General features: G+C 43.0%; 1 protein-coding gene across 2 annotated transcripts in view; it reads right to left on the bottom strand.

The window, feature by feature from the left end:
- The window catches only part of STAM2 (signal transducing adaptor molecule 2), a 32,242-nt gene extending 21,437 nt beyond the window's left edge, over positions 1-10,805 (bottom strand). Inside the window, exon 1 of one of the 2 annotated variants that reach the window (XM_014068451.2) lies at positions 10,600-10,805. In XM_014068451.2, the coding sequence (XP_013923926.2) occupies positions 10,600-10,639 (40 nt within the window). In that variant the 5' untranslated portion in view covers positions 10,640-10,805. The remainder of the gene's footprint in view (positions 1-10,599) is intronic. The other variant, XM_014068450.2, reaches the window with a different exon arrangement.
- Between the last annotated feature and the right edge of the window lie 3,113 nt (positions 10,806-13,918).

The raw sequence follows: 13,918 nt of genomic DNA, 5'->3' as shown, positions 1-13,918 counted from the left end.
TCGGATTTCCTGTTTGGCCTGGTTCTCCTGAGGAAAATCCTCAGAGCCCTCCTAACGTCCAGAGTGTGCCACTTCCTCTCCAATGGGTGAGAAGGATCTGGACCGAAGTTGGGCAAAATCAGTTCCCGGGCTCGATGGAAGCAGGAGCACACCTTGGGAATGAAGGATGGATCCAGCCGTAACACCGCCCTATCTTGGTGGAAGACACAGAGATCCTCCCTGGTGGACAGCGCCTGCAGTTCGGATATCCGCCTGGCGGAAGTGATGGCCACCAGGAAAGCCACCTTCAGGGTCAGGAACTTAAGGGAAACTGCTTGTAATGGCTCAAATGGGGCACCCGTTAGAGCGTCCAATACCCTGTGTAAATCCCAGGAAGGGTACCTGTGTACCGTAGGTGGTCTGAGGTTGGAGGCCCCCTTAAGGAATTGCCTGACCATGGGATGGTGTGTCAGGCACTGATTTCTGCCACACGGGAGAACTGATGAGATGGCTGAGACCTGTCTCCTAATTGTGTTAGGAGCTACCCCTCTATCCAGGCCCGCCTGGAGGAAGTCCAGAGCCTGAGGCACCGTAGCCTGGATGGGGTTGGACCCCCGGGAGTTGCACCAAGAGTCAAAGGCCCGTCACGTGGAGCCATAGAAGCGCTCTGTGGAGGGCCTGCGGGCGGCCTGGATAGTCCTTATCACCCTGGGGGGGAAGAGGTCTTTCCTCAGGATGCTCCGCTCCACCGCCAAGCGGTCAACTGGCTGCAGCTTCCGCTCCAAGTTGTCCCCTTGGTCCGGTTGAGCCAGCCGGCTCTGATGAACCCACCCCTGCTGTATGTTCTGCCCTCAGCGAATGTTGTCTAAATTCATAGGCTATCTGAGGTGCTTCTGCGATCTCTCATAGTCGGGCATCCCATTCTGAGTTTGTGGTGGGTTCTGGCATGGGGACCAGCCTGTCTGACCCTTTTTCTCCCCCCCCCCCCAGCCATAAGGGTGCTATGATTCTATGGCTAGGATTAGCGCAGAGATATTCAGAATGTAAACACAGACGGAGTTTAATGGGTGGCCACTAGAGTGTAAAGATGGAGTGAGGGGAGCTAAGGCTCACAATAAAGGCCTGCCACAAAGGTAAATTAATAATAATAACAACAAGAACCACAACCACAATAATAATAATGAAATAGAATAAAATACAAAAGGGGGCATCTTCCCGCCTGATAAAACCAAAAAAGATTAAGGAAACGATTGGTCCCTTGCTGGGAGAAGGGGCCCGAAGGTGACAAGCAGCAGGGGTAAGCCGAACTATTTAACTCGTGCTTGGCATCTGTCTTTACCCGAAGGGATAAACAATCCAACCTATCAAAAACAGCATCCCAAATTCAGATTAGGAACCCAAGATGAGATAGGGAAGAATGGCAGCCTGTCTATCTTAGGCAAGGTCCAATTCCCAGGACCGGGTGGGTTACACCCAGGGGTCTGAAGGAGCTGGCGGACAAATTCTCCAAACAACTGAAACTATATCTATCAGAGATCCTGGAGTGCTGGAGAACCACTATAGAATTGCTGATGTGATTTCCCCCCCCCCTTCAGAAAGGAAGAAAAAACCGTCTCGAGAGCCCAAGGCCCACATGGGTTTGTCAAAAACACATCATACCAGACTGGCCATATTAGATTACGGTGGCAACCCTAGTGGACCATAGGAATGCCATTGATATAGTTAACTTGGACTTCAGCAAGTCCTGATAAGGTAGACCATAACCTACTATTAGGTAAGTAGAAGAATGTGGGTTAGACCTAGTCACCCCAGGTGCCTTGGTAACTGGTGTACCCACCTGTACTCCTCAGTGGAACTGCCTCTTCATGGAGGGAAGAGTGCAGGGAGTCTCCCAAGGTCCAGTGTTGAGCCCAGTACTCTTCAACATCTTCATCAGTGATTTGAATGAGGGTGTTAGGTGTGTAAGCTAACATTTGGGATAGCAAAATATATGCCATGATAGTAGTACTGTTCCTTTAAGAACTGCTGTTATCTCAAGCGGTCATAAGAAGGAGCCGGAATGACTGTTAGCTCTTTGTTTGTTAACGGCTGATGAGGGGGGGGGGGGGTCATCAGGTTAGCAGATGAACCCCCGGCTGGCCGGAATAGCCAACACTTCAGAATACAGGCTAAAGCTACAGAAGGATCTTGGTACCCTTGAACATTGGGCACTACCTAGGAAAATGGGATTCAAGGAAGTAATGTTCTACCTTTAGGCAATGAAGGTGAAGTGCACAGGTACAGGATACCTTGCTCCACAGTAGTAACTGTGAAAGGGATCTTGGGAGTCCTAGTGGACAACCCCTTTAATGTGGGTCAGCAGTGTGCAACCGCTGCCAGGAGAGCAACACAGTTTTTGGCTTCATAAACAGAGGACTAGAATCAATCTCCCGTGAAGTGTTAATCCCACTTTTTAAGGTCTTGGGAGGCCACACTTGGAATTCTGCACTCAGTTTGGTCCCCATGATGTAGAAGAGATGTGGAGACTCTTAAGGAGAGTGCAGAGAAGGCAACAGGGGATCAGGGTACTGGAGACTAAAGCCTATGAAGAACGGTTGCAGGAACTGGGTAGGTCTAGTCTACTGGAAGGAAGGACTAGGGGAGACGTGATAGCAGTGTTCCAATATCTCTGGGGTTGCCACAGAGAGGAGGCTGCCTGACTATCCTCTAAGGCACTTGAGTGCAGAACAAGAAGCAATGGGTGGAAACTAAACAAGGAGAGAAGCAACCTAGAGCTGAGGAGAAATTTCATGACAGTTAGAACAATTAATCAGTGGAACAGCCTGCCTCCAGACATTGTGAGAGCCCCAACAGTTTTTAAGAGGCTGTTGGGTGGCAATGACAATAGCAATAGCAGTTAGATTTATATACCGCTTCATAGGGCTTTCAGCCCTCTCTAGGTGGTTTACAGAGTCAGCCTAATCAACCATAGGAAGCCATTTGTCTGAGATGGTATAGGATATCCTGCCTGGGCAGGGGATTGAGCTAGAAAGCCTGCAGGTTCCTTCCCATTCTGCTATTGTATTGCATAGTATTGTATTGTATTGCATTAGCCGTTTGCCTAGTCACCCCCACCCTTGGAAGGTCTTCAGTAACCTGATTGGGGGCTCCATTGGGAGCTGCACTTTAGCAGCTGGGCTGAATATTCTCCCCCCCCCCCTGCGTTTTTCCAGGCTGCAGCGGGCTGCCGGCTTGGGATTAACAAAACAAAACACAGTTTTTGCTACTGGGGCCAGTAAGCCTCTCGCCTCTCCCGTTCTGTCTCCTAATTAAGGGAGAGTTTTCTTAAGGGGGAATCAAGAAATAGCCATGACAAACAGAGCTTGCTGGATGCCGGTCAGCCTCTCGCCCCCCCCCTCTGTCTCCTAATTAAAGGAGAGTTTCCTTAAGGGGGAATCAAGAAATAGCCATGACAAACAGAGCTTGCTGGATGCCGGTCAGCCTCTCGCCCCCCCCCCTCTGTCTCCTAATTAAAGGAGAGTTTTCTTAAGGGGGAATCAAGAAATAGCCATGACAAACAGAGCTTGCTGGATGCCGGTCAGCCTCTCGCCCCCCCCCCCTCTGTCTCCTAATTAAAGGGGAGTTTTCTTAAGGGGGAATCAAGAAATAGCCGTGACAAACCCAGCTTGCTAGGGATGTCGATCAGCCTCCTAATTAAAGGAGAATGTTCTTATGGAGGAAGCCTTCTCCTGTTACTTGGCAGCCAGAAAGGTAGGGGGGGGGGTGGTTCTTCCGGCTTGGGGGGGGTGTTGATCCACCACCTGCCTCTTTAACTCCTTTTTGCCCTTTGCTGCCTCCCTCGCTCTTGGCTAATGCCTCTGCGATCGGCTCTCACCTTTGTAGGTCTCCTCAAGTGGTGGTTGTTGTCCTGCCGGCCTCCTGAGCTGCTGGGGGCCGCCATCTTGGCCACGTGGCTTCAAGATGGCCCCCGGCTCCAAATTCAAAAGGCTCCTCTTTGCTGGAGCACATGGGAATGGCTTTTGCCTTTTCAAGCTTGCCATGCGGTTGCCGCTCATCTCCCGCAGCTGTTTTAGAGCCTTTCCGGCTCTCACCTTGTCCACTGGTGATAGCTGCCAGCACAGGTTTTCCTTTTTTAAAAAAAAAAAAAACCTCGTGGCTGAGGGGAGCGGAGGAGCGCTTCTGCTCCTGAGAAGCCTCTCATCAAGGGCTGCCTCTAGGAGGCATGTGTGCCCGGTTCTCCTGCTTGCCCGGCAACGGTCCTCACAGAGTGACTCCACCTCACTCAATGGCCAGGGCAGCGTGCCGCCCCAGAGGGCTTGTGGCAATCCGGTCGTTGCAGGAGGAGGCTGCGATGAAGGGAGGCAGGGTTCGCCGGGTCCAAGTTTATTTTCTTTAATCCTTTGAAAATTACTGGAGGTCTGGAGAGGTGCAACCTTTCCCTTGATTGGGGTGAGTCAAATCTCCAGCTCTTACAAGCCTCAGCTGTTGGGGCTGCCTGCTAGAGGCTTTTGCCCGTCCTCCTGGTTAGGGCTACCTGCTAGAGGCTTTTGCCCTTCCTTCTGCTGCCTGGCCAAGCTCCTCACTGAGAGTCTTCGGATGTCCTCAGTGTCCAGGGCAGCCTGCCGCCCCAGGGGGCTAGTGGCAGACCCAATCCTGCAGGAGGAGTGAAGCAGGGAGGCAAAACTCGACGGGTCCAAATGAATTTTCCTTTAGATCCTAGTAAATTCCTGGAGCTCTCGAATGAGCAACATCTCACGATCGTTTTGAGTCAGAAAACTGGGCAGGCTCACCTCCAGGGGGCGGAGCCCAAAGAGCTTATCTGACTCAAACCAATCACGAGAGGATAAGGTCAAACCCATCCTGGATACTCCTCCCCCCTCACTATGGAGAAATAACAAAATTACTGAGTGAGCAAATAGGGAAAACAAACAAAAATTTGGTGACAAAGTTCACTGACGGTTCCTCTCAAAAGCCAATGACAGGGAGAATTCATTGGGTGTTTTGTATGGCTGTTTTGTAGAATATAACTGAGGATCTTAACCAGATTTGTTTTCCTTCCCTCCCTTCTGTTTATCTGAGGCATAGACAAAGAGAACTGGTCTCATGACTTGTTGGGGACATGTGTTCTTTCTTCTCTGGAGAAGACAAGAACTACACATGTAGCAGGTATAGGTTGACTGCTTTCCTGGAAGTAAAGAAGTGAGACGTGAACCTGTCCATCCCCCAATTTATCGGGGAAGATGAGGAATTCTTGGATCAAATACAATAGTGCTTATGGAGAGACAATAGTACCAAGAAGCCTATAGAAAACAAAACAAAGCCAGGCTGAAAAAATGGAAGAATTATGTATGAAAAACAAAAGCTTGCCAAGAAAGCTCTTTTTCTTTGGAGCTTCTGAATATATTTCAGAGCTTTTCAATTTATATTGGAGTTACCACAAGCTTCAAGGCATTGTATACACAATGTGAGCTTCTTTCTGGGATTCACATTCAAGTTGTAATGAAAGAGAGATGGAATCCAACAGGACAGTACCAGTAGAAGTGACTGGGGCTTTTGTCTTGTGATCTGGGATCATTTTGAGCCTGTGAATCATGAAGGCTTTCTTTAGAGTCACTTCCATCATTTCCTGCTTAGATGATTGGTAGAAGCCTCTGATGAGATGGCAGGAAGTTGTAGTCAAGTAATAATCAATGCTTCTTTCTGTGATGGGGCTGTTCTGTCACTCCTGTTTTATTTGTTCTGGAACATTTCAGATTTGTCTACAATTCAGATCTCTCTGGGAGCGTGTATAGAGAGAATGGTGGGCCCACAGCTCCACTGAGACCTAAAGGAAGGGAATTATTTGGACTTACAGAGCCAAGTTTAAGGGCAAGGTACAGCAGCCATGCTTGCATTAGTCATGCTTATGGACAACCTACTGAGAAATTGGGATTTGGGGAGTACAATATGATCCTTCTTGATCTGTCATTGGATGTCAGTACTACTGCAGGGGCCATTATCTTGCAGTAGTTGTCTTCCTTCCTGAAGGCCAGTTTCAAATGTGATGGAAGGACAACCTTACTCTATGAAGTGGCTAAAGGCTCTGCTTTCTTCTGCTTCTCTTTAACATATGTTGAAACTCATTTCATTTCATTTCATTCATTTATTAAGTTTGTATGCCGCCCTATTCCCGAGAGACTCAGGGCAGCTAACAATAAAAAGGGAGGGGATACAAAACTCCTGGGGGAACGGGGAAGGTAGTCTGCAAGGAGTTCATTAAGAACAAGTGTGTTATTTGTCTCAGATGTTTTGCAACCTTGGTATCTTCCTGTGAGAACTTCTGAACTTTTATTGAGTTTGGTGTAGTGTAGCGGCCTAGAAACCAAGAGGCTGTGAGTTTTAGGCATCCTTAGGCATCAAAGCAAGCTGAGTGATTTTGGACCAGTTACTCTCTCAATCTAACCCACCTCACAAAGTTGTTGTTGTTGTGGAGAAATAGGAGGCATGAGTATTAGATATGTTCACTGCCTTGAGTTAACCTATATATAGCTGACCTATATAAAGGGCAAGTGTAATGGAATGGGTAAATAATCTTGAGGAATGTGGACAGGGGAAGAAATGCTGTCCAGGAAACAAAAGAGGCAGGAGATCTCAGTGGTTTAATAGTCAGAGAAAGAAACTTAGAAAGAACCCGGCCTAATGGAGCAAGCCATTAAAACTGGGATGGGATTTTTGTACTTTCAGACTTGCAAAATTGTGTTAATGTAGCCTTAACAATAAATTAGATTTATCTCAACTAGTCATGTTTCCTGGTTTATCTGCCTGGTTTATATGTATGGTATATCCAGGAGGGCTGACAGCGGATTACAAATATAATAACAATAACTACAATTACTTCTTTGTGCCAATTGTAGACATTCCTGGACCAAGAGATCTTGCTCATAGTCATTTGTGTTCTAGTGACCTTCTGTTGAATTATTGTAATATACTCTTCATGGGCCTCTCTTTAAAGAATATTCAGAATCTACAGCTGGTATAGGATACTGGAAGCAAACAGGTGGCATGCAGATGGTACCATAGGGAATGGTTTGATCATGGAACATATTTCCAAGATGAAGGACTCTTGGCAAGTAATAGATTACAACCCAGAAGAACTAAGAAAAATATATTTAGGAAGTGCCTTGCAAATCTGCAAATTCAGGAAGACAAGCAATAATTACAAGGAAGATTTGAGGTGGACATCGGGAAGATGTTCTGGAAGATAAATGCTATTCAGTAATGGAACAGATTATCTTAAGAAGTAGCAGACCCTCCTTTTGCTGTGTTTAAACAGTCTAGATTGTCATTTGCGGAAACTGCTATAATAGTAGATTTCTGCACTGGGCTAGATGATCTCTAAGATCCTTTGTAAATTTTATCTTTGATTTTCTGATTAAAATGTCTATTTTTAACACACTTATTTCAACAAAAAGAGCATTAAATTAAATATATTATGAACATTTACAGATATAAAAAAGCTTAAGATTTGATTCTATTTTTTCTCTCTCTTGGTAAAATATTTAAAAATGTGATTAGTACATCTTGGAATTAAAAACATCCTGTCACCAGATATTAAAACAGCAGTTAAATAATTTACATCAATAAAATCTGAGGCAGCATGAACAGGATTGCAACTTTCATCAGCAAAACACTACCATTTTCAGAATTTAAGTTCTCAAGAGAAAAATATTGGTTCTGATAGTAAATGTCTTGTCATTAATAAAAGGTTAGTCATATTATATAAATCTGAGAAGAGGTTTGTGATAAGTTTCTGGAAACTTCAGCTAACATAAAATGTAATTGGTTCTGACAGGAATTTAATATAAAGCCCATAAATTTTTATTAAATTGCAGATAATTTCCCATCTAACCAATTTAAAATCTCTTTTGAATGCTTATATAATCTAACATCTGCACACACTGAACAATACTCTTCCAATATTCTAGGCTCTAAGCCAGTTTTTCTCAACTACAGTTCCGCAAGAGGTCGCTAGAGGTTCCATGAGAAATTGTGATTGAAAAATATGATCATTTTTATAATGTTATATACTGTGTAATGCTAGTATCCGCACTAGTGGAAATTTTTACATGTCAGGATTTAGTGGCACCATGCTATTTGTTGAAAAACATGAATTAGATAGGCCAGAAATGAATTTCATTGCATTTTATTTTTGCGATTTTGAACGCATAATTTTTATGCAGGAACCTGAACATTATTTTAAGGGCTCTTCACACTGCATTTTGTAACAATAGCTCCATCTTGGGTGCTTTTGCAGTGAGTCTCAACCAAAGACAACATTAAACCACATTACAAAAATGTTTTATGTCTGTTAGGTGTCTCTGTTCTTTGCCCATGAAGAACATTTACCTCCAGAGGGAAACACTGGCAAGTCAACTTTCCCAGGTATAATACTAAAACATCAAACTACCTTATGAAGAAAAACATTTTCTTGGTTGTGTCTTTGTTGGAAAACTCAGAGGACTTTTGAAAAAAATTGAAAGTACTTTCTTTGATTTTTTTTCAATGTTCTTGTGCAATTTTGTAAAGGCTTCATTTTAGTGATATTTTTTTAAATAACTTTGATCAATTACTTTTAGTTAGTATGAATGTATTTCTTGAAAAATAATTCATGACAATAGCATACAGTACAAATGTGACTCAAATCTGCAAGCACATAATTTACTAAGCATTATACTTATACATACATACATATAAAAATATTGTAAACTGAACTGAGTTTTAATGGGACATTTCCTTCAGCTTGTAAAGATACCTATTCTCTAATTTTAACATATCCACCCATCAAAAATGTCATCCTGCAACATGTAGATAACTTATAGCTGTACTATTATAAATGAGAAAGAAGTGTCTTGTCATCTCTACTGATATATGATTTCTTGCCTCATCTCCTTCAGTAACAGATCAGCTTTAAATAATTTGTACATGAATTATTTCACTTTTAGATCCAATTCTCATGAATTCAACTAAGCAAGAAAAGCTAAAATAAAGGTATAAAGCAGCAAAGAAGGCAAACAAATCTAATAAGTTCAACTACAGTACCTGGAAATCTTACATCATTAGGCTTTGGAATAAAGATCTGTTTTTGAGGTTTAACCAAGCAACAGCTCTATATAGTTAAACCAAGACAGCAACCAATTATTTAAAACCTTTTAAGAATTTAACTTCTATTCCTACCAAATCCAAACTGGTCTTTGAATTATCAAAGTAATCGTCATAACTGGTCACCTCTCCTAATTCCAGTTGTATAGTTATATTTTAAAGACGATTTCCTGCCTTGTAAACCTGTGCTGACCAAAAAAAAATCACCAAAGGGTGTTTAGTTGTTGGGAATGCAAAATAAATTCCTTTCTATGAAACCATCATTTAATGAAATGGGGCAATTCCTTCTCTATTAGCATTTTTTTTAAAATCTCACTTTACTTAGCTGTAAACATTTTTTCTCTCAACCGAAACTTAAAATTATGATCTCTTTTGATATTAAGTCATTTGGCTTTAGTTTCTGAATTACCTCCCCCACTCACTTTAAAAAATGTCCATAGTTCTGGCAATATGATTGTTTGAATAATACAGATTAGAGGTGGGCCTGTGTATCCCGCCCCCCCCGAAATGGATTGTTTTAATTTAATTTTAATTTTATTTATTTATTTTGTCAAGCATGTATAAGGTAACAAATATAAATATAAACATGATTATGAATACAGGAAATGGATATGAATGAGTGGGGACAGAAGGACAGGGATAGTAGGCACGCTGGTGCACTTATGCATGCTCCTTACAGACCTCTTAGGAATGGGGTGAGGTCAACAATAGACTATCTTAGGTTAAAGTTTTGGGGGTTTGAAAATGTAACAAAAGAGTCAGGTAGAGCATTCCAGGCATTCACTACTCTGATGCTGAAGTCGTATTTTCTGCAATTGAGTTTGGACTGGTTTACCTTAAGTTTGTATCTATTGTGTGCTCGTGTATTGTGGCCGTTGAAGCTGAAGTAGTCATTGACAGGTAGGACATTGTAGCAGATAATTTTGTGTACTATGTTCAGGTCAGACCAAAGGCTGTGTAGTTCTAAATTGTCTAAACCCAAAATGTGTCTAAGGCCAAAATTGTCTTTAAAATATATTTATAGACTACCAGATTAGGATCCCCCTCCCACCTTAAATTTAATCTTGGGCAAATCGTTCGCTCTCAAGTCTGAAGAGGACGAGAATCAGGTTTGGCCAGCCAGGGAGTATTTCGCAAAATCACGTGAGCATCTTAATAGGGGCGGGGGTGGGGAGACCCACATTATTCCCTCCAGGTAAATCAGGGGCCTCTCGCTCCACTTCCTCCCCCGCACAGGTGGCTCAACTCAGATCCTCGCAAGACGACCGACCTCCTTGCCTCGAGAGGACAGTGTTGGGACGGGACTGGGCAGCAGAGCCTCCCTCCTGAGTCCGTCCTGGGGTGGGGGAGGCTTGGCTACGCAGATGGAGCTGATCCCCCCCCCCCCCGGGAGAGGGGAGAACCGACCCAAGGCCGTGCCCGGAGCCTTTTAGGGCGGCTGCTCTTCTTCTGGCGGGTAGACAAAAACCCCGTTACACTCACCCACATCCTGCTCGAACGGGTTGGGGGCGAAGAGCGGCATGACAACGTTGGACAGCGGCGGCAGCACGAACGTTTAACGGCAACACCCCGAGGCGGCGGGGTGGGGAGTTGGGGTCAACCTGGCGCGGTCCGGTTCGGCAGACACCCCAGAGAAGGACTCGACTCACTTCGCACCAGTCCCTGCCCTCAGCGCGGCCACGCCCCTCCTCTCCTCCACTTCCTGTTCCGCCATCGCGAAGGACCCCGACGCAAGCTCTCTGCCCCTGTCCTTCTGCAGTCGCCTGACTTTATCGCCGGATTCGAAAAGTCCGAAATGCGGGCATTCCCGATGACAAGAGACCGCGAACAGTTTCCTTTTATAGTTTCTTATTTCAGCAGCCAGCACCGACGGTGTGTGTATGTGTGTCGACCTCACAGGATAGAGAAAGACATTTCGGCGTAAGGAATAGGCAACGGTGTAGCCAAAAATTTGGGGTCCTCGGGGAGAAAAACGTGCATAGAGTTAGAAACCGAAGAAAACAAAGCGGTGTCAAAACTGTTTTCTTATACCGAAACAAGGAGACGAGCCGCTGGATAGATAGTAATCATGTATGGCCCCGATAAAAAAAATAATGGGGAACAGTACCTGGAAGTGTTTGTGAATAATTGTCGTGACAAATTCTGTTCTAACTTTTCCAAATCTACTAATGACTCGTCTGAAGAGCAGGTTCTGCCTGCGTCATTTTCCTGTCTCTTTCTCGCGAGTCAAATGGGATTTCAAGTAGGCGCGGGAAGGGGGGGCTGAGAGAAGGGGGGGGGAGGAAGGAATGGATGGGATGCGCATGCGCGCTTGTTCTAGGCACAGTCTCAATGTGTCCCTGCTGGAATTGTGATTAACATTTGGACAGAGCGTTCACATTTTGTTTAATCCTAAAGCAGCAGACATTTATTTATTCCTAAATGAATGATTATGTGCCATCAAGTTCTTTCGACTCCCTGTAGACAGACGTCCTCCCTGACGATCTGCCCCTAACCTGGTCCTTTCACGTCTTCTAATGGTGCAGTCATCCCCAATAATCTGTAGAGATTCTCAGTCATCATGGGTCATGGTTGTCCCAAAGATTTTTTTTTTCAGGAGGCAGCTGGACTTTCTTGTTTTTCCTTTCGAAGACACTTCTCATCCAAGAAGCTGCTTCAGCTCTGACAGGATAATGAGCTGTCTGCAAGGATCATAAATCCTTCCATTCCCCAATATTCTGTCAGAACTGAAGAAGTTTCTTGGATGAGAAGCAGAACGTCTTCAAAAGGAAAAACAAGAAAGTCCAATTGCCTCTTGAAAAAGCACCTCTGGAATATTAGCAAATAGGTTAATGTTGGTCATTCAACAATTGATACATACGGACCAAACAGGTTTTATACAAGGGAGACAGATGAAAAGTAATGTTAGATTAATTATTAATGCATTAGAATATTTGGGAAAGAACAACCAGATCCCTGCTGCGTTTATATTTTTGGACGCTGAGAAGGCCTTTGATCGAGTTAACTGGCAATTTCTGCTGAAGATACTGCAAAAAATGCAGATAGGAGATAATTTTTTACAGTCAATTAAAGCAATATGCCAACAGCAAACAGCACAAATCATAGTCAATGGAAGTTTAACAGACTCTTTTCAAATTGGAAAAGGTACAAGACAGGGCTGTCCTTTGTCCCCATTATTGTTTATTATAACTTTGGAAGTATTGTTGAATAAAATACGGGGCTTGGATGGTTTAAAAGGGATCAAGATTAGGCAGCAAGAATATAGAGTCCGCGCTTTTGCGGATGATTTGGTCATAATATTAGAACAACCGCAGGAATCCAGTATGGTTTTAATGAATACGATTAATCAATATGGTCAAGTGTCGGGCTTTAAAATAAACTTAGGAAAAACCAAAATATTAGCTATAAATATGAATATTAAACAAAAGGAAGAATTAGGAGTGATGCTAGGATGTGAGGTAGTTAAAAAAGTCAAATATCTTGGAGTTAACATTTTAACTTCAAATGGGAAATTATATAAGCATAATTATGAACCACTTTGGCATAGCATACAGACAGAGATGAAAAAATGGGAGAAATTGCACTTATCTTTGCTGGGTAGGATAGCGGCAGTGAAAATGAACATTTTACCAAAATTTTTATTTCTTTTCCAAATGTTACCTATACTTAAAAAAGATGCGAACCTTTTAGAATGGCAGAAGGGTATCAACAAATTTGTGTGGGCAGGAAAGAAGCCGAGGGTAAAGATGAAAATAATGCAAGATGTACGTGAGAGAGGAGGATTGAAACTACCTAATTTAAAACTATATTATGATGCAGTGGCATTATCTGTAATTAGTGATTGGACTCATTTAACCAATGATAGAATATTGAATATTGAGGGATACGATCTGGTATTTGGTTGGCATGCTTACCTGTTATTCAACAAAAAATTGGATAAGAATTTTAAAAGTCATATTTTAAGAAATGCTTTATTGCGGGTTTGGAAGAAATACCAATATAAATTAAATGACAAGATACCCATGTGGGCAATTCCTAGACACGCAATTGAAAATATGAATACAGCACAAAAACAGGACAGAATTACTTACAGACAGCTTCTTACCTCGGAAAGGGGGGTATTACAATTAAAATCTTTAGAGGTATTAAAAGAGGAGAAGGTAGTTCAAACATGGTTCCAGTATGGGCAATTACAGGCTAGGTGGAAAATAGATCAAAAAATTGGTTTTATCCAAGTTGAGGATAATCTGTTTAAACAAATAAGAGATCAAAGCTTAATGCATATAAAGAGGATATATAATGTATTAATACAGATGGATTCGGAAACAGAATTAGTTAAAGATTGTATGATAAAATGGGCTCAAAATATTGAGGAACCAATAATGTTGGATACATGGGAAAGAATCTGGGTAAGAAATGTGAAATTTACACAAGCTCAAAATCTGAGAGAAAATTTTTACAAGATGTTCTATAGATGGCATTTAGATCCTAAAAAGTTGGCTTCTATGTATCCGGATGTACAGCCTAAATGTTGGAGGTGTGGTTCTCTCGATGCTACATATTATCATATATGGTGGACCTGCCAAAAGGTTAAGGCATTTTGGATAAAAATATGGTGGGTCATGCAAAATGTTTTTAAAAGAAGGATAAAGTTTATTCCTCAGTTATTTTTACTAGGTATATGTACTGACTTTACAGTGGTAGAGACCAATTTGATTCTGCACCTGATAACTGCAGCAAGACTGTTGGTGGCGCAATATTGGAAGAAGGAAGACTTGCCTACAATCCAAGAATGGACATT

Source organism: Thamnophis sirtalis, unplaced genomic scaffold (assembly GCF_051295495.1).
Source record: "Thamnophis sirtalis isolate CommonGarterSnake01/CBP01778 unplaced genomic scaffold, rThaSir2_p1.2 scaffold_1, whole genome shotgun sequence".
Classification (NCBI taxonomy): Eukaryota; Metazoa; Chordata; class Lepidosauria; order Squamata; family Natricidae; genus Thamnophis; species Thamnophis sirtalis.
This window is presented reverse-complemented; position numbering and strand designations above follow the sequence as displayed.